Source organism: Vulpes lagopus, chromosome 7 (assembly GCF_018345385.1).
Source record: "Vulpes lagopus strain Blue_001 chromosome 7, ASM1834538v1, whole genome shotgun sequence".
NCBI classification, from domain to species: Eukaryota; Metazoa; Chordata; class Mammalia; order Carnivora; family Canidae; genus Vulpes; species Vulpes lagopus.
Genome location: NC_054830.1, coordinates 125,988,610 through 126,016,576, shown reverse-complemented (window position 1 = coordinate 126,016,576; position 27,967 = coordinate 125,988,610). Strand labels below are relative to the sequence as shown.

Here is a 27,967-nt window from a genome sequence, read left to right as displayed (position 1 = left end):
GGCTATGAAAACTTTTCTCAAGAAACAGAATGTACAATGGCCAACATTTTACAAACTAATTGGGGACAGTCAGAATTCCTGGAGCTGGCTGCAAGGTCCATAGTCACCACGAGAGTTTCTCCCTTAGCTCCCCATGGGAAAGCATTTGAGATCCTGGCTCTGCTGCATTCTTTGGGTACACCTTGAGGAGAAAGACTACATAATGAGCTTAATGGACTTAAATATTAACTGGCACTTTAAGCAGAGTGTCATGCATGCAAGGGATGCTCAGGAAGGCCCAAAAGTGAGGGAGAAGACTCTGTCAGAGCTTGAAGTGAGAGCTTTTGGTGGACACAGTGATGACAAGAAGGAGGTGGAGGAAAAAGTGGAAAGAGGAAAGAACACAAAGATGGTAAGTAGGTGTCACCCTTGGGGTGTAGGCACAGGACAGAGCTATGACAATGTGGAAGTGCTATTTTTGTGCTTAAGAAACACAAGTGAGAAAAAAAAAAAAAAAAAGAAACACAAGTGAGGAAAAAGTCAAAGGAGGGAAAATGAGCCGATCTGGGACTTGAGCAGGCTATGAAACAGATTTCCATTTTGGCATTTGAGATAATCCAATTTACCCATCTCTGGCCAAGATTATATAAAACGTCACTAAAATCTGTCCTCTGAGCTGACAAAACAACCAAGTCTTTTTCTGGGCAACCCTCCTCCCCCTTTAATATTTGACCATAATCTCTCTTTTGGACAAAGACAGCAGACCTCAGGTCAGAGACTTTTGCAGGCAAAAATATACAGGCTGAACTTAATAATATTGTTTAGTCCCCATTACATTTATATTTTACACTTAAATTCTATCACCAGAGAGGTAACAAGTGTCTGTTTATCTTTTAAAATTAAGCTGTATAAAAAAATGAGTTGGGATCCCTGGGTGGCGCAATGGTTTGGCGCCTGCCTTTGGCCCAGAGAGCGATCCTGGAGACCAGGGATCAAATCCCACGTCGGGCTCCCGGTGCATGGAGCCTGCTTCTCCCTCTGCCTGTGTCTCTGCCAATCTCTCTCTCTCTCTCTCTGTCTCTGTGTGACTATCATAAATAAATTTTTAAAAATTTAAAAAAATAAAAAAAATGAGTTAAAGAAAACATTAGGGAATAATAATGGGTGATATTTGAATATGCAAAAAAATGCAGGCAAGTTGCAAGTGACTGAAATTTGGAAAATCTTATTTTATTTCATTTAATCCTTCCAATAAACCTGTAAGGTAGGTTTCATTGAACACGTTTTGTTTTGTTTTTCCATTAAATTTTTATATTACTCCAGTCACTTAACATACAGTGTTCTATTAGTTTCAGGTATATGATATAGTGATTCAACACTTCCCTACATCACCCTGTGCTCATCACAACAAGTGCACTCCTAATCCCTATCACCTGTGTCACCCATCTCCCCATCTTCCCCTCTAGTGACCATGTTTGTTATCCACAGTTAAGAATCTGTTTCTTGGTTGGTCTTTCTCTCTCTCTCTCTCTCTCTCTCTCTCTCTCTCTCTTTTTTTTTTTCCTTTGCTAGTTTGTTTGTTTGTTTTTGCTAGTTTGTTTTGTTTCTTAAATTCCACATATGAAATCATACTACTTATCTTTCTCTGACTGACTTATCTTGCTTAGCATAATATACTCTAGCTCCATTGGTTCCAGGCTTTGAAGACTTGGTTTTTTAATTCTGGACAGGAGGCCTCTGCCGTGACTATGTTACGCCAGATCATTGGTCAGACCAAGGAGCATCCAAGCTTGATCCCCTTCTTCTTATTTATTGGGGCAGGAGGTACTGGAGCAGCAATGTATGTCTTGCACTTGGCATTGTTCAATCCAGATATCAGTTGGGATAGGAAGAATGACCCAGAATTCTGGAACAAACTGGGTCCTAATGATCAATACAAATTCTATTTGGTGAATGTAGATCACAGCAAACTTAAGAAAGGAGGTCCAGACTTCTAAATGAAATGTTTCACTATAAAGTTGCTTAGAATGAAGGTCTTCCAGAAGCTATCTGCACAATTTTCCACTTATTCAGGAACTATTTCCCCTCTAAATGCATGAAATCATATTGGTGTATTGTGTTGGGGTTTACATTGAATGATAAATATCTGAAACTTGGGGGGGAAAACACTCTAGCTCCATCCAAGTGGTTAAAAATGGCAAAATTTCATTATTTTTGATGGTTGAATAATATTCCATTATACATATCATTTTATATATACACCACATCTTCTTTATCCATTCATCAATCGATGGACACTTGGGCTGCTTCCATGTCTTGGCTATATTTTGTAAATAATGCTGCTATAAGCATTGGGTACATGCATCTCTTTGAATTAATGTTCTTGTATTCTTTGGGTAAATATCTAGTATTTACCCACACCTAGTATTTAATCACACCACAGTGTGATTCCTGGACCATAAGGTAGTTCTATTTTTAACTTTTTAAAAAAATATTTTATTTTTAAGTACTGTCTATATCCAACATGGGGCTTGAACTTACAACCCTGAGATCAAAAGTCACATGTTCCACTGACTGAGCCAGCCAAATGCCTTCTATTATTAACTTTTTAAGGAACCTCCATACTGGTTTCCAGAGTGGCTGACAGCAGTTTGCATTCCCACCAAGAGTATATGAGGGTTCCTTTTTCATCCACAGCCTCACCAACACCTGTTGTTTCAGCCATTCCGACAGGTGTGCGGTGATATCTCATTGTGGTTCCGATTTGCATTTTCCTGATGGTAAATGATGATGAGCATCTTTTCATGTGTCTATTGGCCATCTGGATGTCTTCTTTGGAGAAATGTCTGTTCATGTCTTTTACCCATTTTTTCCTTTGGGTTATTTGTTTTTTGGGTGTTGAGTTGTATAAGTTCTTTATATATTTTGGATACTAACCCTTTATCGCATAAGTCATTTGCAAATGTCTTCTTCTGTTCCATAGGTTGCCTTCAAGTTTTGTTGATGAACATATGTTAATGAAGAAGAAACTGAGGCTTCAGATTTGTTCAAAATCACCCATCTTGTTATCTGTAGAACCAGAATTCACATGTTGGTATGTTTGGCTGCAAAGTTTTTGCTCTTAACTGCAAAACAATACCACTTATTCATCAGGCCCATAGCAGCTTTTTGAGTAGAAAAAGGTAAATGCTTGGAGGAAAACACTTCACATATGGGAATGTGATTAAGGAGGCTAACACAGCTTGGTAGGTGAAAAATCATTTTTTTAGTCAATCCATATACTTGTAGTGAATGTCTGCTATTTGCCAGCCAATAAACTTTGTACTACATTACAATTTTTCTGGGAGTAACCAGAGACATTAGTTCCCAGACTAGACAAACAAAAATCAAACAAAGCAAAACAGAACACAAAAACAGGGAGATTTCTTTTTCCATGGAGATCACCAAGTGCCTTGAGAATGAAATAAATATCAAGGGTTCACCAAGACCTGTCTGCAGCAAAGTGTGCTGACCTTTTCCTCTGGATCAGAATGGAAATATTAACCATCTTCTCTACAGAGGAACACTGCACCATAACTATTTTTAAGGCATGGAACTTTAAAGAGAAATGTAGGAGGTTCACTCATATCCAATCTCTGAGTTTCTGAGTGTGAGATTCTTAGTGTTGGCAACGGTTTCCCAGTAATTTTGCCAGAAAAGTCATTGCAGTCTTTTGAAGACTTTACCTAGGAGGACTGCCAAGACAGAAAATTCAAACTGCAACAGGGACCAGAATCCTGCTCACTCCTGCTTCCCCCACCCCACCCCCACCACATATTGTCATCTATTATAAAAAGAGGTGGTCTAAGAACTTAAACCTGCTGGTTCACAACTGGCCACAGGAGGATGAACAATTCCTAAACTCCCAAAGTACCAGAACAGCAGCAAGAAAAAGGGAATCAAATGCTTCTCTGCAAATTCTGGCTTTTTAGGGGGCCCTCAATTAGTAGCCATGTCCACAAGGCATCCACAGAAGTCCTGCCTTAGCAACCCAACCATGGAAAACCCCCCTCCCCACCCTTCACCGATCCTGGGAATCTTAAAGACCTTCTCCCTCATCAGCTGGATAAAAGAAATAGAGTTTCTTTTTCTTCTTGAACAGAAGCTCTCTGTGTGTGGCCATTTTGGGAGTTTCCTTTTACTTCTTTATGTGAAGGGTTCCCAACTTTTTGGGAGAGCACCTGAAAAATTTTGGTTAAATATTGCCTGAGCATCGGTCTCTATCCTGCAGTATCTTAGTACTAACTGCCACTCTTCAGGGGCAGAATCTCCTTTGCCTAAGCAAACATGATTATTTGGGTTTCTATCACACCATGCGGTCCACTCAATTGATAGATCCAGATAGTTTAGCCATAAGAAGCACTTTTTAGTATCTTCCAAAAAATGTTGGTAACCACCACATGATCACATCTATTCCCTTGATAATTGGTTGAGATAATATAGAGTGACAAAAAATATGAAATAAGGCATCATTCTAAATGAAACCCCAAAGTAACCACATACGTTTTTAAAAATAAAGTATATATGTCTGAGGCGGATCATTTATTCAGTGTGATGAACAAATAAATTCTCAGAAAAATGTCTCCCCAAGGAATCTCCAGTCTACAGACTGAAAACCATTTTATTATGTTACGAGCTCCTTGCTATGATTTGTTCAGCTTCATATAACCTGATGGCTTACCCAGTGCTAGCCCATAGCAGGTGCTTAGAGAGGAAACAGGTATTTGGGCGGAGTTTTATTTTAGCTAGCACTGGTAAGTGCTCAGTGACATTCATGTGCCAAGCACTGTTCTAAGCACTGTATACGTATTAACTCATGTCACTATCAAATGACCCTGGGGGGTAGATGTTATTACCACCCATATTTTACAGATGACAAAATGGAGGCTCAGAGATCTTCAGTAATTTATTCAAAGTGCAAAGAATTTAAAAAACCAGGATACAAAGTAAGATTTTATTATTTTCCATGCCTTTATATATAACTTCATGGAGTCCATGGCTATGGGGATTCAATGGAGCCTCGGACCCTGCTGACCAATCATGGGAAGAGAATGCTCTTTGGGCACCCCTGTTCCATAAGAGGAGCAATGAATGTCCTTTAGGAAGAAGTCTCTAGGCTACAAAGAAACAGTTTCACAAACTTGTATCACAGCATGATCTGGCCTGATGTATTTCATACAATAAGCTCTCACTTGGTGCAAGGGATTCCTAAGGGATTATAGGAATGAAAGATTGAATAGATTAATATCCATATCTGGAGGAAGACTTTAAATGACATCAATTACCTTTCGGGCCAGGAGGCTTGTGCCTACACTGTAAGCCCTTCCATGACAGAAAGGTTATGTCAGGGCTTTAGTTCTAGTGGTTGGAGAATGAGAAACCGTATGCAAAATAGACAAAAACACAAGGCAGAGAGGCAGGGAGGCAGGGACTGGCTCCATACGATCAGCCTGAGTACCATGTCCCTTCAGCTCCGTGCACATGGAGTGCAGGTACTAGGGGAGCTGCAAAAAGAAACGTGGCTGTGTCCTGCCGTCCAGGAGCTCATGATGGATTGGAACAGTTGAAACATGCACATCAGTGAGCACAATACGAGCCAAAATGTGATCTGTGCTTTAAAAAACCCAACCAAACCACCACCACCACAACAACAAAAAAAAACAAACACAGACAAAGATTTGAACTAAGTGTTCTAGGAGCACAGACCAGGGCCCAATGACTTCCAGCACAGGAAGCAGGAAATGCCGACTTCTGAACTAGCTGAATTTTGGTTAATAGAGATTAGAGGGGAAGAACTTTCTACATAAGGGAAACTCTCTCGAGATGTGGCAGGGGAGGGCAGCAGGAGGAGGACTGGCAGTTCATTCTGGCTGATTAAACAGTAGTTGCACACCGGCCAACTCCTGGCTAATCTTTATTTGGCGAGTACATGACTGCATTTAAAAACAAAGAAGGGTTACTGGAATGCTCTGAGCAAAGACATGGGCTTTGTATCAGTTGTTAGGGTCCTCCACTATCTGGCTTTTCCACCTAGTCACATATTCATGTTACCTGCTGTTTCTGCAGCTTTAGGATGGGGAACTCTGCACTGAAACAGGGGCCTGTCAGGAGACTTGGGGGTAGGCAGGCATTTTTAACCTGGAGTGAAGGCAGAGGAGGAGTGGGTAAGGGACGATGTGTGTGGAGGGAGGTTGAATTTGATAGGGGAAAAAAAATGCGCCTTTATTTTCATTGGCTTCTAACTGAAACTTAGCATCTCCTTCCATTGTGAATGTGGGCAAAGAACCATAAGACTATTAGCAGCATGCGTTACTTCCTCACCAATAAAACTCACAGAGTATTTCCTTTCACATGACATTTGCAGACATCATAAACTATCATTTTGCTCGTCAGTACTTTGAAACTATGGTAGTTATGAGATATATGTCATGAGTTAAGAAAGAACATAAATGGTTATATCACAAACTGTATAGGTATTTTGCTATAATTTCCATATAATCGGTTTCCTTTGTACTCCAATGTGTTTTGTCTTAGGTATTTAAAAACATTACTCTCAAAAGGAGTCCATGGTTTTTACCAGGCCACCAAAAGGGTCCATAACATAAAGTAGGTTAATAACCATTGCTGAAGGTAGCTTGGGGCCATAGAGAAGAGAGATTTAAATACCTACTTCAGCAGTGTGAATTTAGTCTTATAGATAAATGGGAGCCACTGAAGAGGTTTGTTTTTAGTGTCAATTATTACTTTATTGAGAAGTAATCAAAAGCTGATTATAGCATCATTATTTTTAATCAGTTGTATTGAGATATAACTAAGTGCATCCCTTTTAAGTGTAAAATCAGTGAGTTTTGAAGTGTGTATGTGTGATACACACATGTAGCTACTACTACAATCAAGACTCAATTTGAGTAGTAGAAAATAAAGTTCCAGAATTATACATCCTGTTTTCCCATCCTCAAGAGATCCTTAGTTGGGCTCACAAGTGCACCAGCACTTCACTGAGGGCCCCAGTACCTGAGTTCTGATGAGACGGAACAGTCCTCAAAGAAGTTCAGGTAGACAGAGGGCTGGCATATTGAAAATCAGGGACTTGGACACAGACGTGACACATACAAGAATAGTCAAATACCAGTCTTCAGATAGCTACTTAGGCAATAATTTATGTAACCACTATCAAGATCACAACTTTTTACTGGTTAAGGGCCAAAATCTGATTATCTATTCTTATCTACGGATGGCATGCATGGCTGCTAACCAGACTGGCACATGGAGTGATATTTGTTCTATCAGCCACAACTTAAGCTCTATCTTGCTGAAACTTCTAAAAACTACAGACACGCAAACAAAAATTTTTAAGTTTTACCCTCTGGGACTCTGAGAAATCATCCCAATTTGGTTTGTCAGGTCCTACAAATATTTACAAAGATGGCATAAGAGAAAGTCATGAAACTGTTTGCATAAGGATTTGTCACTTTAACTGCAATAGTGTGGGTCTCCACCACCCTAAAATAATTCAGGCTTTTCTCCTGTAAATACAGAGGCTAGGGGAAAAAAAATCACTCACTTTAGAACAGCCCTTCCTAACTTCTTAAAGAATTTTGAAGTTATTATTGACACCCTCCAGACATATCTTTATAGTGTGAAATAAAACCGAAAAAAGGTCATTTTCTAGGAGCATACATGCAGAGGTCTACTATACAAGTCTTCAGTCATGTGCTTCCTTGTATTCATGGAAGACAAGCAGATTACACTCAATAAATACATTTTTTTCTCATATAAGATTTCTGTGAGAGTATTCATCATTGCATAATAATGATGATGATGGAGATAAGTAATGTAACGATACAAGTGATTGTCTTCTCAATGTAGATGGTGCATCTTCTATTTCAATAATAATAGCTCACATTTATTGAATACTGGTGTGGTCCAGCAATGTGCAAGACACTATTTATTTATTTATTTATTTATTTTTAAAGATTTATTTATTCATGAGAGACACACACAGGCAGAGGGAGAAGCAGGCTCCCTGCAGGGAGCCCGACATGGGACTGGATCCCAGATTCTGGGATCAGGCCCTGAGCCAAAGGCAGATGCTCAATCGCTGAGCCACCCAGGAGTACCACGACACTGTATTTTATATGTATGTTCTCATTTAATCCACTCAATGATCAAAAGCAGTATTAATTTCCATATCTTTTACAGGCGAGACCACTGAGTTGCACAGAGCCTTAAGTGGAAGATCCTCCTTCCAAGATTGTACTCCCTCCACTTCCTTACTTGATTCAACAATGAATCACTAGTTCTCTCACCTACTAGAGTTTACTAGAGTTTCTTAATTGTGCTTCAAAATCTCCTTTTACAGCATCTGGATTAAAAGGTCTGAACTAAGAATGATGGGTTCTATTTTGCCAGGGAGAGGCCCCTGCTCTGTAACTGGTAAAGGGTAAATCCTCAAGGAGGGTTAAGATCCCACCACCAAGCTCCCCAGTATTACATGGCTCCATTCTTCCATCCAAGACCTTTTCTGTGAGCTCCTTCACTTCTTACTATAGACTGCTTGTGTCCCCCCACAACTCCTGTGTTGAAACCCTAATCCACAGTATGATTTGGAGATGGGGCCTTTGTGAGGGTGGAACCCTATGTTGGCATTAGTGAATTTTTAAGACCAGACAAATGAAAACTTCCTTCCTCTCTGCTGTCTCTGCTATGTGAGGATACAAATAGGAGACAGTCATCTATAAACCAGAAAGGATGTCCTCACCAGACACTAGATCTGCCAGTGCCTTGATCTTGGACTTCTCAGCCTCCGCAAGTGTGAGAAATAAATATTTGTTTTTTCAACCACTCTTTCGATGGTTATAGCAGCCTGAGCTAAGAAACTTCTTTAACTCTCAGGTACTATACACCACCATACAAATGTACCTAAGGCTATATTTAATAATTTTTCCCCACTCTTATGAACTATTCTCATTAGTTTCTCTTCCTAAGAGCAAGTTTTCTAGATAATTTAACAAGAATTGCAGAGACTGGTCATAGGATTACTGCAGGGTCTGCTTTAGCTCTGGTTAATTAGGACACTTAACAAGTACATTCATGAGATGTGATAAAAAAAAAAAAAAAAAAAAGGGATCCCTGGGTGGCGCAGCGGTTTGGCGCCTGCCTTTGGCCCAGGGCGCGATCCTGGAGACCCGGGATCGAATCCCACGTCAGGCTCCCGGTGCATGGAGCCTGCTTCTCCCTCTGCCTGTGTCTCTGCCTCTCTCTCTCTCTCTGTGTGTGACTATCATAAATAAATAAAAATTTAAAAAAAGTGTAAAAAAAATAAAAACCTTATTAAAAAAAACAAAACAAAACAAAAAAACTCAAGCTTTGTCTCCTAGTACCTTTAAAATGTGTTTTGTTTTCCCCTTTCCCTTAGCAAAACCCAACATGTTCTATGCTTTTTCTGCTCTTAGGAAATAGGCCATCCTAGGTCACTTCATGTCACAAAAACAGTTTTCATTTGATAATGAGAATGCTGAGTCCCATGTAATATGCAGAACTTTCTCTGCGGTTCAGTGGATCTTTTGATTCTCCTGGCAAGGGCAGGCTTCAAACATTTATTTCTCTCTCCACCTGCTAAACCAGACCCCTCGGGTTGGAGGGGAGAAGAGAAAGGAGTACAGAAAGTTCTTTCATGACTCGTGTCATTCTGAGGAGCTTTGCACTATCTGGCATGGCAGACGTCTAAAGCCGATTTTACCCTGAGGACTATGGTGGGTGCTTTAAAAGTGCCCATGATGGGTCCCTCCCACCACACTCTGCTGGACAAACCAGTTGTCCGGTGGTTCTTTGAGAGGTTTGCATTTTGATCAGCCTCATTACCCCCTTTGCTACCCGAGAGCTAGCCTATCTCAGAGCCTTAGTCCAAATCTCCTATTTAATAACCTATAACATTAATCCTTTCATAGTGTGACTCACTGTCACTTGAGTGGGTCCACAGAATGACATCCCTTTCAGCCAGCAAAACTACATTGTAAAAAGTATTGATGGACCCCTGTTGGAGTATCTGAAAATTTTCTTATGATTATTATTTTCCATTCAAAGTTTTGCTTTGACTTCAATTTGAAATGGGTTATTTGAAATTGGTCATATCATCTCTGCCACAGGCATTGCTTCTTTTTTCAATTTGTACCACATTTTGGTGCTTTTCCATAAATAGGCACTCTCACCTCTTGTCATCCTGGGCCTAGACTTGAAATCAATTTTGTCCCTCCTCGCTGATGCAAATATTCACATAAGCTCATCAGATTTTACATTTTTTTACTGCATAAAAATACAGAAGAGAGCATAAACTCCAATTCCCAATCCCCAGAGAAAATGCATTCGAATTGAAGATTATGCACTATTCTTAGCCAGTATCACCTGTGCATATTCCGGGCAATACGTTTTCAATAAGAGTAGCATGTGAGTGCATAAACTCTCCAATCCGTTTTCCTGTCTCTCACCCTGCCCTTGGAATCATGTCAGACACCACTGTGGCAAGTGAATCCCCAGGGCAGTGACTAAGGTGCGGAGGGTGTGGCATCTGGGAGACAAAGTAGAAGGAGGGACTCCCTCTGATGGTCCTGCAAGCTCCATGCCTCCATGCCCCCAGGAGGCCTCACCTTACTCTAACGAGTCCTGTCTCTGTGTATCAGACCTGCATCTATTCAATAACATTCCTGAGTACCTTCTGCAGGCCAAACACTGTTCTTGATCCTGGACATCCAGAGGTGGAGCAATTGGATCAAAGTTTCCACTCTCAATACTGGATAACAAGTAGTGCTAAAGAGAAGATAAAGCAGAGAAAAGGAACAAGGACGTACAGAGTGAGGCAGGGAGAGTCATTTAAAATAAGGTAGTCAGGGAGCACCTGGATGGCTTGCTCAGCTGAGCCTCTGACTCATGATTAATGGCTCAGGTCATGATCTCACAGGTTGATCAAGACCCACGTGGGGCTCCGTGCTCATTGGGGAGTCTGCTTGAGATTTTGTCCTCTTTGTCCCTCCCCCTACTCTCTTTCTCTCTCTCTCTCTCTTTTAAATAAATAAATAAATAAATAAATAAATAAATAAATAAATAAATAAATAAATATTTTTTTAAAAAATAGGGGAGTCAGGGAAATCCTTACTGACAAGGTGACATTTGAGCAAAGCCTTGCTCTTGAACATCTGATGAAGTGTTGAAAATATTTTGAGTTTGTTGCCTACAGTGTATGATGAATAGATTTCCTGTAAGTATCTGGCCTTTCTTTGTCAAATCCAAAGATCTTGCAACATGGAGTCACATTCCTGGATGACAAGAATTACATGGAACAAAGAGGCGCTGGCCACTTTAAGCCAAGCCAGGACCTTTATATTGGGCAAGAGCTCTGCGGTTCTCTGCATCTCCATGTGCTTGCCTTGTTCAACTGTATCACCTATCTGTCCCCTGAAAACATTTAAGATTGCAAACTTTGGCTAGAACCCTTAAGAGAGACCTCAAATGCTGCTACCCTCCCTCTAAGCAGTAACTCAGATGCTTGGTGGATGTTGCAATGAGAAGTCAGCTCACCAGACCACAGTGAAGTCATTCCTCCAGCTAAGCAAGGAAGGCCTTGATGCTAGACCCCAGAGATGAGTGCTGTTTACCTAGCTGCTTGAAGCTGAGGGACACAGATACCAGCGGGCTGTCCTCTTGCACAATGCCTGATATTCCCAGAACTGTGTTAAAACCCTACAGTCCTAATCCAGACATGTTCTAACTTCCCTCTGGTCCCTCCCCCTTTTTGGGGGGAGAGAAGAAAAAAAACAAATTTTGGGGTGTGCAAGGCATCCTTTTCTGCATCAGCAGAATTTCAAGACAACAAGCAGTCACAGGTCTTAGGGACCCCACCTATCTGTTGGCTTATGTCAAGGACAGTAACTTTTCACATGGATGAGATGCCCATATCATTCACTGAAACCACCCCCTGAGGGAGAAATCTGTGGTGGCAGCACCACGCAGAAGTGAGGTGATGACAGGGCATCATTCACTCACTACAGGCCAAGAAAAGCAAAGGCACATTGCCATAGAAATGATCTCTCCTGATTTCTACAGTTTAGATGTATTTTGGCTTCTGCAACTCTCTGTCTAAATTATAAAAAAAAAAAAAAAGATTTTAAACTAAAGCCAATTAGGTAAGAACAAGTTAAGATTTCTCAACTTTAGGGCGCCTGGGTGGCACAGACAATTAAGCCACTGACTCTTGGTTTTTGGCTCAGATTAGGCCTCACACATGGTCTCAGAGCTCAGTAACAAGTCTGCTTGAGATTCTCTCTCTCTCTCTCTCTCTATCTATCTCTCTCTCTCTCTCCCTCTGCCCCTCCCCAACTCATGCTTGCTCTCTCACTCTCTCTCTCTCTCAAATAAATAAATCTTAAAAAAGAGATTTCTCAACTTCAACTTATGTAAAGATCTCAACTATGAAATTGCACGAAAACCAGTTTTGCTGTAAAATGAACAGAACTGGGAATGCTGTGACTTTGAAGCAGATTACAGCATGAGTGCTTGACAAACAGTGTAGGAATCTGGATATATTTCCATCCACTGACTATTTGCACTGCATTTAAAAACCTCAAACCCTCCTTAGTGTAGGGAATACATTATGTGTCTGCATTATTTCATAATAAGTTGAAAGGAAAGAAAAAGAAAGATTAGAGCATATTTTCAATCTTTAAATGAGGTATTGGAAAACTGAACTTCACTGTTAGTAGAAATGAAAACTATGAATTAAAACATTACAACTATTTTTTTTTTTTTTTTTTTTTAAACAGTGATGGGGCTGAGATTTGAGGTCTACGTTTGTTCTCCTGACCAGTTCTGTGCCTTTCTGCCTTCCTGTTTGGTCTATTTTGGAGTTCCCCAGACACTCTGTCCCCTCACCCCCAGCTTACAGCTGTGCTAATTTTTGTTTGTCCTGCTTCCTTCCACCCCCAAACCATTCTCCATCCCCCTCTGCTCTGGGAAACTGGCTTCTCTGGATTCTGTTACCATGCTGCCTGACCCAGTGCCTTGCAAAGTCTTCCAACTGAGTTCAGCCCAGTTTTTTTTTTGTTTTGTTTTGTTTATGATAGTCACAGAGAGAGAGGCAGAGACACAGGCGGAGGGAGAAGCAGGCTCCATGCACCGGGAGCCTGATGTGGGATTCGATCCCGGGTCTCCAGGATCGCGCCCTGGGCCAAAGGCAGGCGCCAAACCGCTGCGCCACCCAGGGATCCCCCATTACAACTATTTTTAAAACTAGTTCATAAATAAGTAGTGGCTCATTCCTATAACTTGAATACTAAGCTCACATGACTTGAAGGGAAATTTATTTTAGGGTGACTCCTAGAAAATTTGTGAAACGGAAGAAATTTCTCTTCGGTGTGCAATATCTCCTTATTTTCTTTCATCTTTGGTAGGTTCTCCTCCCTACTGGCTCAGAATCATGCTCTCCCACACTTCCGCCTCCCTGTATCAAAATATGGGCCAACAGGAAGACACAAGAAACTTATCTTTTTTTTAAAGAAGTTCTGGTTCTAAAGATTGCTTCTGATTTTAAGAGCATGAGAGAAAGAAGGTCAAGGGAAGATAGAGTTTGTCCCCTTTGCAAATTCTTATGACCTGTTCCTCCTATTGAGCAAATGTTTCTAAGAATGCCAATCATTTTTACAATGAAAGGTTTTTGTGATTTTCTTTTGGAAATCAAAGATCAAGTAGCAGCATCCGGCTTGCAGACTGTTCTGTTAACTCATACCTTCTTGTTACACGCATTGTATCAGTATAGGAGCTTTACAAATGTGTTCTTGCGACATCCTGAACAAATGTATGCTTTAATTATATAGTAGACTTGGGCTTGCAAAAGTAAGATTTTTATTTTTAAGTAATCTCTACACCCATCGTGCGGCTTGAACTTACAACCCTGAAATCAAGAGTCACATGCTCTACCAACTGAGCTAGACTGGCACTCCAATCAGAGTTCTTTTTTTAACCTGTTATGCCTTTTTATTCTTGTTTTGTTTAATCTGAACATAGGTTTGCAAAAACATGCTTAGGAGCCCCCACTCAGAGCTTGAATACTAAAATCATATTAATTGCAGGAAAACTTAATTTTAGTGTGAACTTCTGCTTTAAGGAAGTCACATGTGAGAGAGGTTAATTTATTCTAAAATATCACTTAAGATGCAACAAAGCCATTTAATAAGAAAAATAATCTTAAGGATTGAGGAAATAATTTGGGGAAAGAGTCTCTCTGGTGCCCTTAAAATCATGACAACGACAATGGGGAATTCTGCTTTTGCTGAGGTTTACCCTGCTCACCTGTTTTCCTTCCATGAATTGTGACTAAAAGGCAACAATGTCTTAGGATGGTCCAAAGATAGATGACCCAAGCCAGCCCCTCTGCTCATGGCTGTGCATTATGTGAGAAAACAACCATCTTCTCTCCACTTTCTGTGACCACACTGTCTCCTCCTCCTCCCTCCCATCTTCCTTCCTTCGTCAGAGGGAGAAGCTTCTCTCCTCCCACTCCTGGGCCCATCCATTTCCTTCCTCCAGCTCTCTTTTGAATATCTTCTCCAACTCTTATCCCTTCCTTTCCAACCAAAAATCTGTGCCCATCTTCCCTATTCTGAAAAACTCTTCCTTATGATATGCTGTCACCTCAAGATACTACTGTCAACGTCCTGTCCCATCCATCACCTTGAACAAATAATCTGCAGCTTCTTAAATATGATCATGCATGTGAATCACCTGGGGAATGGTGTTAGAACACAGATTCTGATTCAGTAAGGGCAGAGAATCTGTGTTTCTACTGAGCACCCAGGGGTCACTGAGCTAGAGGACTCCTCTAGAGGACTCCCAGGTATCTTTACTCTGCATTGTCTACTCCTTCACTACCAGCTGATATACATTTCTTCTACCTCACTAAAATGGTTCTTAAACATCACTGTTAATATTCTTTTCCCCAAATCTAATCTTTGTCTTCAACTTCTTTAATCTCACAAAGAGATTAAAAAGTCATTTAAAAAATGACTCACAAAGTCATTCATCACCATTGGTGGCCTACCATACTCTCTTGACATTTTCTTCTCTTGGGTTCGCTGACACCACATTTTTCTGGCTCTTCCTTCACAGACAACTCCAGTAGACAACTCCAGTTTCCTTGATTGTACCTCTTCCTCCTCTTACCACCTGAAAGAACCACTTACGTGATGACCTCAAAATTCAGTATTGATTCTTTGGCTTATCTTTATCTCTGTTCTTTTCCTCAGGAACTATTCAATTTCATGGCTTCCGTATACATTATTCAAATGTTTATTTCCAAAGGGAACTTGTCTCCAATGCACATTACAACCACTATCTAGCAGTTAGTTATTTCAACCTGGACAAGCTGCTCATGCCTGGAATATAAGTTTGAAACTATACCTGAGGGATCCCTGGGTGGCGCAGCGGTTTGGCGCCTGCCTTTGGCCCAGGGCGCGATCCTGGAGACCTGGGATTGAATCCCACGTCGGGCTCCTGGTGCATGGAGCCTGCTTCTCCCTCTGCCTATGTCTCTGCCTCTCTCTCTCTGTGTGTGACTATCATAAATAAATACAAATTAAAAAAAGAAACTAAACCTGAGACCTAATTTCTACGCCTAACTTGTATTTCTATGAACAGTGTCATGATGGCTCCAGTAGGAGTGAGTCATCCTTGGTTTCTTCTGTTTCTTCCCATCCCATCACTAAACTCTGAGAAGGACAGGAAAGGGAGCTTGCAGGATCTGGCAGCAAGTGAGTTGGTAGACTGTGAGATTTGCTTACCAAATATCCAATTACAATCTAGTGACACTTTTTGTCCTGATGCTATTTTAGATGTATCTCAGCTAACCCACTAGCCAAATGCCTGCCTGTTCTTCACCTCCCCCTTCTCTTCTTCCTCTTTTAATTTTCATATGCATCTATACCCCCCATTTCATTTATTTATTTATTTATTTATTTATCTATTTATTTATTTATTTATGAGAGAGCCAAAGGGAGACCATGAGCTGGGGGAGAGGCACTTTTAAAGATTTGATTTATTTATTTGAGAGGGAGAGAGTAAGCACAAATGGGGAGAGGGGTAGAGAGAGAAGGAGGGGCAGATTCCCCACAGAGTAGGGACCCTGACGTAGGGCTTGATCCCAGGACCCTGGGATCATGACCTGAGCCAAAATCAGACACTTAACCAAGTGAGCCACCCAGGAGCCCCTACCTATCCTCTCCTCTCCAATCCATCTCTCATGTATCTATCTATCTTATATTATATCCCATTACCACACTCTATTCTTATCACCCACCTTAATCTTAAAAGAGTCCCAAGAGAACAAAGACAATTCCTATACTATTCATTATTTTATCTTGTATCTTACCCCAGGAAGGGACAAATATATACAAGACAAAGACTCTGCCCTCAAGTTGTCTGCAATTTATTAAGAGAGAAAAATGCACAAATCACTATAATATAAAGTAGGGTGTAATTGTAATTTCGTGCTTTTTAAAAAGATTTGATCTGGACAAGTAATTATAGTGTGTGATGGAATAAAACAAGTTAGTAAACAGTGTTCAGACTGTTTCTAGACTGTTCAGACTGTTCTCCTTTTCCCTGGACCCTTGTGGTTGACATTACTGAGAACAAGAGTCCTGAAATCCAAGCAAAGAAAAATCTCCAAACATCCTTTGCAGAGGCCCAAGTGAATGGAGATTCCAGTAGAGTACCTAAAATCAGATCCATGGTGCTTAGAAGCAAATCTTAAGTGCTATTTGGCAAGAGCAGAAACAGTGTCAGCCAACTTATTGTCTTTTACAAGTTGGTTCAAAGGAAGAAATTTCTCTATGGTTTAGAAGGATAGAAAGTGAGTTTTTTTAAGCCTTGAGACAACAAACAGGGTAGGTCTTATAATTTATCATTTTCAAAGGGTTTATCACAAAACAAAGAAAAACTGGGCATGATCTTCTGGCTGCTACGTGAACAGAGTATATGGGTAATGTTCTCAAAATTTTGCAGGGCTGCTAGGGTATAATAAAAATAGCAAGCAAGTATTTTGAAGGAGTTAGTGTGGAATGCAGCTCCTGGAATGCAAAACTTTAAAATAGGATAAGGGTAGCATTAGCCATAGACAGGTGGCTTCTATATGTGTTTCTTACACTTCTCTGTTGCCACCAATCTGGCACCAAAATAAGATTGCCATCAATTAGCCATTTGAAATCAGAGGTAATGATGGTGCTATGGCAACTGACTACCTATTTGCAAGATATATAAAATAAAGTTAAATCGTTGGCTTAAACTTCTAAGAAAAAGATATATCAGGTATGTTCAAACATTTAAGTAAAATATCAACCTATAAAAGTACTAGAAAAAAACATGAAATAGGTGAATAATTTTTACTCATAGGGGAAATAAAGTTCTTTATATAGCATAACACCAAAGACAGAACCACGAAGCATAAAATTATATGTAAGCAGAGTCAAAAAGGAAAAAGGAAGTACTTTTATACTGCCAAAAATAAGTGCAATAAAGCAATATCAAAATTTTTAAAAAACTGAAAAAACGTATTTAAAATATATGTGATGAAGAATTTACATTTTAACAGTCACCCAATTCAAAAAGGAGGAAATAAATCCTGGCTATAATCAACTGAAGTATAACAGTTTTTTTGAAGAGCTAAAATTCAGGGCACCTGGCTCGCTCAGTTGGCAGAGCATGCAACTCTTGATCTCAGGGTAGTGGTTAAGCTTCATGTTGGGTTTAGAATTTACTTAAAAAATAAAAATTTAGAAAATAGGTTCTCTGCTCAGAGGAGAGTCTGCTTCTCCCTCTACTCCTCCCCCTGCTTGTACTCTCTCTCTCATATAAATAAAATCTTTTAAAAAAAGATCGAAAAAATAAAAAATTCCTTAACAGACTGCTAAAACTATTTAACAATAACCTTATCCATGGACAGTAAGTATATATCTAAGAAAATGAGCCCACATACAGAAGAATAGTTGCTACCATTTTTGTGAAGGGGCTTTGGTAATTTGTAACACAAAGCCTTCAAAATGGACATACTCTATGACCCAGCAATCCTGCCTGTAGGAATTTATCCTAGAAAATTATTAGACAATTATTCATCAATATATGTGCAAAACATTTATTGTGAAAAACTGAGGGAATCTAAATGTTCCATCACAGAAGAGTCACATATATTGTGATCCAATCATATAGAATATCATACCACTATGAAAAAGTCACCATCTGGATATGTTTTTATTGCCATAGAAAGTTATTTAAGATCCACTAAGTGAAAAAAATCCCATTATACAACTTGTGCAATAACTTCTTTTTTAAAAAAGCACCATCACCCAACACAATAGGTTGTATGATAATTCTAAAATCATGTAAAATTTTGTAAAATATGTAATACATACATATCTATAATATTATACATAATATATACATACATATACATAATACATATGCATATGTATCAATACATACATATGCAGGGAAAGAGAGAGAGAGAGGGCCAAATAGTAGCTATGCTGCCCACTGGAGTTGAATGGGCTTTGGATGTGGTGACTGGTTTGATTAAAACCAACACCAAGGCCTTTGAGAGCTTGACTTCTTCCCAGAAGTTTACTTCATCTTTCCACCTGCCCTTGCAATTCTGTACCCAAGTGCACTGGTCTTGTTTCACCTCATAGAACTCCAATGTGAAACTTAATCTTTCACAAGGACTCCAGTCTGCATAAGCCTTTGTGAGTTTTTGCCGACTTTATTCAAGGCTTCAAGGGCATCATGGTGATCTCTTAGATTCCCTCAGCCTTTAACCTGACTGATTCCCTGGAAGCCTTGGTGTGAGCCCACATCTAGTCTTGTGAGGAAGGTAACAGAATAAGATGTCTTCATCATGAGATATGTGGATGCTGATGTATGTATACACATACATAATGTATATTTGCACATATATACATGTATATATAAATTTATATAATATATAGTATATTCCATACTATATGTGTTATAGTATAGATATAATATATCTTGGCTCCCTAAATACTAAAAGATCTAGGAAGATATTCTTCAGAAGTTAATAGTGGCTACCTCTACATAGTGGAAGCTCCAATGACTTTTACATTAGTCTTCACACTTTCCTAAATTTTCTGAATTTTACAAGTTTGTATGATTATTATAACAAGAAAAAAAACAAAGGTTTTTTTTTTTAATTTTAAAGGATAGAGGCATAATACTGATAACAAAGCAATATTTCTCTGGGCCTATTCACACCTGTTCTGCAGAATCTCAGCTCCTTCAAATTCATCCCATGCTGAGGAGTCTGCAGGGGGTCTCCCACATGTGCCCTAAAAGTACCATCTTGGCTACCATGTGGGTCTCCCACATGGCAAATGCCACCTCTCCTGTGGTGATGTGCCCTGCCAGGATGCCAAAGGGGAGCTCTCCTCACATGGTCCTCAGAGAGCTTGCACTACTGCTGGTGAGTGCCTGCCAGCATCTCAGCCAAAGGACTGAAGGTTTCATGAGGTTACCATCCCCTATCTTTACCCCAGCTGACCTATCATTATTGACTTTCCCTTTGCATGGAGAAGACTGTTAACTTCCAGAGCTGGCAATGGCCCCTTTTACCCTTTCTGTACCTCTGATAAGAAATAAAAAATAAACAGGGATTAATGTCCAAACCAGTCCTGCAGTGTTCCCTCCTCCTCATGTCAAAGAGAACAAAATATCCATGTTTTCCAGTCTTCCTGGAAATCTCACTAAAAGTTCCTTCAGGAGGCCACCTGTAGGAGCTAAGAGATTGGGGTGAGGGGGGGCATCCATACAGATATGAAAGAAGCTGCCTGGCTCTCAGTTGGCTTTTCTGGTGGAGTGGTAGGGGATCAAACTGAGTACCCCAGGTAAGCACTCCAAACAGACTTATGGCAACTGTCCTGACAGGTCCAGTCCATTGGAGGAGATATGCCAGGGTATCCTCTTGTCTCTAGAACCCAAGCTTTCCATGGAAGGGACAACCTCTTACAGCTGACCCCTCTTGAGGGTCCCTGGCCTGAGGAGCAATACCAAGGCCATAAGTTATGGCCTCCTATCATGGTCTCCCCATGACTTAACTTCAAAATGGTGAAGGCAGATATCTAGGCTCAAGTCTCAGGTCAGTGTAACTTAAGAACCACTGGGATACATGTGTTACCAAAAAGAAAAGCATAGAACACCAGTAGTGACCACAAAGTGGTCAGGCACAGGCTGGATTTGGCTGGCAGCTATGTTTTGTTTGAACCCCTCATTATTGGCCTGATTCGGTTTGAAATTTTTTTTTACATTAGTTACCTATATTTAAAAATCAGGAGAATTAAAGAGAAATGAGAATATAGCTCCCTGCAAAGACTTGGACATGAATATTCACAGCAGCTTTATTTGTCATTGCCAAAACCAGAAACAACTCGGATGCCCATCAACAGGTGAATGGATACACAAATTGTGGCATATTCATCCCAGAAAGCACTACTTGACAATTTTTTTTAAAAATGAATTATATATACATTATGATTGAATCTCAAGGTCATTATGCTATGTGAAAGAGGCCAGAAAACAAAAGCACATATTGCATGATTCCATTTGTATAATATTCTAGAAAATGCAAATCAGTATGTATTGACAGAGAGCAGATCAGTGGCTCAAGAATGGAGGGGTGGGAGGAAAGGACTGCAAAGCTATATAGGAAAACTTTTGAGACAATCAGAATATTCTGTTTCTTAATTGTGGTGATGGTTGTACACATACAGCAAAACTCATCAAGGAGCACCTGGCTGGCTTAGTCTGGAACATGCAAATCTTGATCTTGAGGGTATAAGTTCAAGTCCCATGTTGGGTGTAGAGAGTACTTAAAAATATAAAATCTTCCAAAAAAAAAATCCCTCATCAAATTGAACACTCATCCCATATCAAATGTACTTTATTATACATAAAATATACCTCAATAAAATAGAAATATTAAAAACTGGGAACATTTATATGCGATTTAAGATATCTAGATTTTCCTGAAAATTAAAATGTCTGGGGCAGCCCTGGTGGCGCAGCGGTTTGGCGTCACCTGCAGCCTGGGGTATGATCCTGGAGACCTGGGATCGAGTCCCACATCAGGCTCCCTGCATGGAGCCTGCTTCTCCCTCTGCCTGTGTCTCTGCCTCTTTCTCTCTGTGTCTATGAATAAATAAGAAAAGAAAGAAAAAAACCCAGAAAATTAAAATGTCTGGTATCATTTGATCTCTATTTTCATGTGCCCCAAATCACAGGAAATGGGTCATACCTGCCCTTTAGAAGGGGCACACCCTTTCTGTTCTGCTACAGACTTCCACACTTACTACTCTTTATCTAACACGTGTTTCTTATCATCCACTTAACACTTGTCTATTGAGAACCTAATAGGGGACAGTTCTCATTCTAGGAATTGGAGATAAAGTGGTGACAAAACAAGCAAAAATGCATAACCATCATGAAATTTATGTGGTTTCCATTTTAGTGGGGTTGGAGAGAGATATTAAATAACATAATAAGTAAAATATATAGTTTATTGGATGAGATATGTACTAAGTAAAAAGATTAAGTCCAGGAAGAAATCCAGAGCAATCCAGGGGTAAAGTATTAACTATGGAGCCAGGGAAGCCCTCACTCAGAGGAGACTTTTGGGAAGAAACCTGACAAGGTGAGGGAGTGAGCCATATATATATCCCGGGGAAGAGCAATTCTCACCACAGGCAACACCCCAGGAGGAGATTCCAAGCAGGAGAAACTGCCAGGTCTTTTTATCTTCAACGAAAAGCAATTATGGTTTGGAGCAAAGTACATAAAATAAGAAATCAGATACCAGGGAAGAGATAGTATAAGGTCTTATAGACTATTGACATGAATCTGTCATTTCCTGGGTGAGATGGGAAGTCTTTGACAATTATAATCAGAGTTTTGTCAATTATAATCAGGCTGGAGTTTCTGATTTTATTATGGTAGAGCTAAGAAGAAAGGGAAATATCTTTTTTTAACTGTGTCATCACCATGGCTCCCATAGCCATCTGAGTCTGAAATTCCTGGCATAGTTTATCTTATTGTAATAATACAATACAAAATACCTGACTTCCACCACCCTGATAGGCAAAGTTCGTCATATTGACTAACTTCCAGGAATATGCCACCTTTGGTGGCCTCCTTTCTCTAGCCTTTGGGGCTTCGCTCACATTACCGGTTCTCTCACATCTTATCGTACATTCTTCCCTCCCTTTCTTTGTCATCCCCTAAGCTCTTCCTTGATCCCCTTCCCAAAGCCACCACTCTGGAGACTCCTTCCAGGCACATAATCTGTGTTCTTAATCTGGAGTTGCCTTACTCTAGAATGCACATCGCTGTAGCAAGAGTTATGATCTCTTGAGAAGGAATTTACAACATTCCGAAATTTACTCAGCAAAACACACTTTACAGGTAAACTCAATGGAACCCATATTTGAAATGTGCTTTGAGATTAGAGAAAGTGGTTTTGTAGCCAGGGTCCAGGGGTGCAAGAGCACCTGGCTCCAGGGGTCCCAAAAAGACCAGGTTTGGCTACTGGCCAGTGACAAAATCCAATGGCAGAGATATAAAGTGGGTGATGAAATAAGAAATGGATTTATTTCAGTTGAAGCCAAAATCAGGAAGACAGAGGAGTAGCATCCCAAAGACCATCTCCCAAGTGCTGAAAATACTTCCAGGTTGATTTAAGGAAAATGTGGGACAAAAGTGGGTGGATATAGGCAAGTAGGCAGGGAAAGTCAAGTTGATCAGTCTTGGGGTCAGTCACAGGGGTCTTGCAGACTCAGGGTGGTCCTTATTTCCTAAGGGGCTAGTTTTCCTTCCCATCAGCAGATGCTTCGCCCTCAGGGTCTTCCACCTGAGCCAAGAGACAAGCTGGAAAAAAGAACCCAACTAGAAAGTTTGATATCAAAATGGAGGCAACTAAAGTCCTCTTTCAGTTTCACTTCTAAATCCAAAGCAAACTTTTCAGAAATTATTTCACCAATTAGGAAAAAAGTATTTGCTCACAAGGTAAGAATTTGTCTATGATGCGGGGGGGAGGGGGGAAGAAATATGGCTGAAAATAATCCGGAAGAATGCAATTTGAAAAGGCAAATTAGGGGAATCCCTGGGTGGCTCAGTGGTTTGGCACCTGCCTTTGGCTCAGGGCGCGATCCTGGAGTCCGGGGATCAAGTCCCATGTCGGGCTCCCCATCATGGAGCCTGCTTCTCTCTCCTCCTGTGTCTCTGCCTCTCTCTCTCTCTCTCACTCTCTCTCTCTCTATGTCTATCATAAATAAATAAATAGATAAATCTTTAAAAAAAAGAAAAGGCAAATTAGACCAAGGTAAGTCAGACAATATAAATTTTCTCCTAAATTAATATCCCTACTTATAATGACACCTCAACCGTATATGAATATTTGGTGGAACCAGCTGACATAGGGATCCACATGTACTGGAACTTTGTGGAGCTCAGAGTTATTTCAAAATTTTGGACCTTGTGGGTGTGGGAAATGAGTTAAAAGATTATGGCTAGAAGACAGAGTGGACACACTTCCTATTCCTTTCTCTAGGTACAGCTAGATTTCTGTGATGAAGGATAGCTGGCAGGCAGGCAGGCAGCGACAAGCCTCCCCATCCCCCCAACCTCACCCTAAGAAGAAATCACCCTTAAAAGGATTTTACACCCCTTGGAAGAAGCCCTCCCTTCACCCTCTCCCATGTAATAGGTGGGCCATGAAGCATTAATCAGATTAAAATAGCACCAGCAAGCCCATAAAAACCCCTAAACTTAGAAACTCAAGTGGCAACCCTCTTGGGTCACCTCCTTCTTTAGGAGCTTTGTACTATCACTCAATAAACTTTAGTATCACTCAATAAACTTTACTTTGCTGCCCACCACTCTTTGTCTGGTCTACCTCTTCATTCTTCAGTGGTGTGACCAAGAACTGCAGGCACCCAAGGAAAAGAAATCCTATAACACCTGTACATTGTATATAAAACAAACATAAGGGATCCCTGGGTGGCGCAGTGGTTTGGCGCTTGCCTTTGGCCCAGGGCGCGATCCTGGAGACCCGGGATCGAATCCCACGTCAGGCTCCTGGTGCATGGAGCCTGCTTCTCCCTCAGCCTATGTCTCTGCCTCTCTCTCTGTCTCTCTGTGACTATCATAAATAAATAAAAATTTTAAAAAATTAAAAAAAAAACAAACAAACATAAGAATACTTGGAAAGAAGGACACTTGGGTGGCTCAGTCAGTTAAGCATTTGCCTTCGGCTTGGATCATGATCCTGGAGTCCTGGGATCAAGCCCTGCACTGGGCTCCCTGCTCAGTGGGAAATTTGCTTTTCTCTCTGCCTCTTCCCACCCCGCCCCCCATGTTCCCTCTCTTGCTCTCTTGCATTCTCTCTCTTTCTCTCTCTCAAATAAATAATGTCTTAAAAAAGGAATACTTGGAAAGATTGAGAGAAGACGGATCAGTGACAGACCGAGAAACCTTAGAAACAACATGGAAGTCAATTATCTGGATTTTCTTTGCCTTACATATTCTGGATTCAGTGCCTGGAACCCAGAAACACCAATAGGCACAGACAGAAAGAAAAAAAGTAAAAGCCCAGAGAAATCCTCTTTTCTCTAGCCAAAGGACCAAGAAACAGCCAAGCCAGCAAGATGGAAAATTTTTTTTACAATAATCACCCAACTCCAGCCAAACACCATGGAGAAAACTGGAAACCCACCCTACTCCTGTCAGCAAAGACCTAGTGGGGAGCCTAACACTTCCACTCTCACCCAGCTGTAATGAGGTGCCTCTCCCTCTCCTGAGGATATCAAAAAAGGCTGAATTGAGAACTTAGATCTCTAACCCCACCCAGCACTTCCCCCCTTCCCCTGCTGGTGTGATGTCAGAGAAGGCCTGCCAGAGCAGAAGATTTAAATAAGATCCAGACTCTCATAATAACCAAAATGTCCAAAACACCCAATAAGAAAATGACTCTTCATACCAAAATAAGGAAAAACTTAACTTGAATTAGAAAAAGCAATAAACAGAGACCAAGACTACATGACATCAATATTGTTTGAATTATATGACAAGGATTTTAAAATAGCTATCATAAAATTGCATCAATGAGATTTACAACTCTATCTGAAATAAATGGAAAAAAGAAAAAGTCTCAGGGGAAAAAAAGGATATAAAGAAGAACCAAATGTATATTTTGTTATTTTATTTTAAGATGTTTTCATTAATTTATTTGACACAGAGAGAGAGCACAAGCAGGGAGAGCAACAGAGAGAGGGAGAGAGAGAAGCAGGCTCTTTGCTGAGCGGGAAGCCCCAGGCAGGGCTCGATCCCAGGACTCTGAGATCATGGCCTGAGATGAAGGCACTTAACTGACTGAACCACCCAGGCATCCCCTTAAAATAGATATTTTAAGTGCAAATACATAGCTAAAATAAAAAACTCAATGCATGGGCTCAACAGCACAATTAGGAGGAAAAAGGAAAGAATCAGTAAAGTTGAAGATAGAACAATAGAATTACCCAATGTTATCTACAGAAAGAAAATAAAGGGAAAATGAAAGAGAAGAATGAAACATAGAGCCTCAGGGACCTATGTAACCACAACAAAATTGCTAACTTTTGCATCACTGGAGTCCTAGAAGGAGAGGAAAGAGAGGATGGGAACAAAAAAAGCACATGAAGAAATAATGGCTGAAAATTCCCGAAATTTGGCAAGACAGATAAGCATCTACATATAGCATTAGGAACTACATGAATTCCAAATAGGATAAACCTAAGAAAACCCGAACCAGACATCATAATCAAACTTCTAAAATCTGAAGACATAGGGAAATCTTGAAATCAACCAGAAAGAAACACCTCACCAATAAACATGATTTAACTGATATGAAATTTTGCATCAGAACATGGAGGCCTGAAGAGAGTGGCTAATATTTCCCAAGTGCTAAAAGAACTGTCAACTCAGAATCCTACACTCAGAAAAATATCCTTCAGAAATGACGGGGAAATCAAGACATTCTCAGATGAAGGAAAACAAAGAGGGTTTGTTACCAGCCAAACTACCCTTAATGAATATCTACAGGAGGTTTTTTGTTTTTTCTAAAGATTTTATTAATTTATTTGAGAGACAGTGAGAGAGATCACAGAGGGAGAGGAAGAAACAGACTCACTACTGAATGGCGAGTCCAATGTGGGGCTCCATCCCAGGACCTCGAGTCCATGACCTTGGCTGAAGGCAAGTGCTTAACCAACTGCTCAACCAACTTATTTGAGAGATTTTATTAATTTATTTGAGAGAGTGAGAGAGATCACAGAGGGAGATCCCAGGTGCCCCATACGGGAGGTTCTTGACACAGAAAGGAAAAGAAGAGAAGAATCTTGGAATATCAAGAAGGAAGAAAGAACAATAGAGTACAAATATGGGTAAATACAATCGACTTTCCTTCTCTTGAGGTCCTTAATTATGTTTGACCGCTGAAGGAAAAATTATGACATTGGGTGATAATGGTTTTCACTGTTTACAGAGGAAATATACGGCAATTATATTACAAATGGAAAAAAACTAGAACTATTCCTCACCAGAATTAGTAAAATGTTGACACCAGTAGACTACTATTTATGCATCTATAATGTCAACCAGGAAAAAAAGTCTATAATAGGAATATACACTAAAAAATGCTAGATAAATCAAAATGAAATTCCAAAAAAATGTTCAAATAACCTGCAGAAAGGCAGAAAAAAGAAAACAGGGAAATGAAAAAAAAAACACGGGAAAAAACAATACACAAAAACACAATGGCTTAAGCCTAGCATACCAATACATTTTTGTAAATGTTTATGTTTAGATTGGGTACTATGCCATATTCCTCAGAATCCTATCATTTTGTGCTCTAAACTTTCATTTGTTCAAATGAAGGCTGACATTCTCTGATACACTAAGAATGGTTGAAGTCACATTTTTTCCCCATAATTTTCCATTCCTTTGCCTTATTACATGCTTGAAAATGTTTTTCAAAGCCACAGGCCTTAGAAACTAGAGCAATGGTGGATGGAACTGGAGGGTATTATGCTGAGTGAAATAAGTCAATCGGAGAAGGACAAACAGTGTATGTTCTCATTCATTTGGGGAATATAAATAATAGTGAAAGGGAATATAAAGGAAGGGAAAAGAAATGTTGGGAAATATCAGGAAGGGAGACAGAACATAAAGACTCCTAACTCTGGGAAACGAACTAGGGGTGGTGGAAGGGGAGGAGGGCGGGTGTTGGAGGGGAATGGGTGACGGGCACTGAGGTGGACACTTGACGGGATGAGCACTGGGTGTTTTTCTATATGTTGGTAAATTGAACACCAATAAAAATTAATTAAAAAAAAAAAGAAACTAGAGCAATGATTAGTCGGGTAGGGTTTACAATTAACTATAATATAATGTTCAGCACTTCCTCAAATCAAGGCTTTCCAAATATTTCAGAATTAAATCAAGGCTGTTTTTGTTTTTCTACCCCATCTTTGCCCTTCAACTAAGTGTGAGGAAGATGTTATAATGTTACCAGGAAGAGGTACATTGTGGTTGAAAAGCATTGAAAGAATCTGACCTAAATCCATCTGCAGTACAAAATTTTTCTTTCCTTTTCTTCTGTCATCCCTGAGGTTTGTGAGCTAATTCCTGAAGACTTGTTTCACATAAAGGGGAATTATGTCTATCTTGAGGATTAAACAAGTTTGGTAAATGTGAATGCATCTAACAAAGCAAAGTAAACAGTGGGTATTAATATTAGTTTGCCTTCTGGGGCACCTGGGTGATGCAGTCAGTTAAGCATCCGACTCTTGGTTTTGGCTCAGGTCATGCT

At 40.1% G+C, this 27,967-nt stretch overlaps 1 protein-coding gene and 1 long non-coding RNA gene across 2 annotated transcripts; both read left to right on the top strand.

The window, feature by feature from the left end:
- The first annotated feature begins 273 nt into the window (after positions 1–273).
- Positions 274–9,209, top strand: LOC121494306. Its single transcript, XR_005988786.1, has 3 exons — positions 274–391; positions 2,963–3,073; positions 8,221–9,209. It is a non-coding gene; the product is annotated as an uncharacterized LOC121494306 (long non-coding RNA).
- On the top strand, positions 1,059–2,542 carry LOC121494305 (cytochrome c oxidase subunit NDUFA4-like). Its single transcript, XM_041760577.1, has one exon. It carries the CDS (start codon positions 1,728–1,730, stop codon positions 1,974–1,976), a length of 249 nt encoding a protein of 82 aa, XP_041616511.1. The 5' UTR covers positions 1,059–1,727; the 3' UTR covers positions 1,977–2,542.
- Positions 9,210–27,967: the final 18,758 nt, after the last annotated feature.

Excerpts from the sequence above, each read along its gene's own strand:
- LOC121494305 (XM_041760577.1), top strand. The coding sequence starts at position 1,728 with ATGTTACGCCAGATCATTGGTCAGACCAAGGAGCATCCAAGCTTGATC.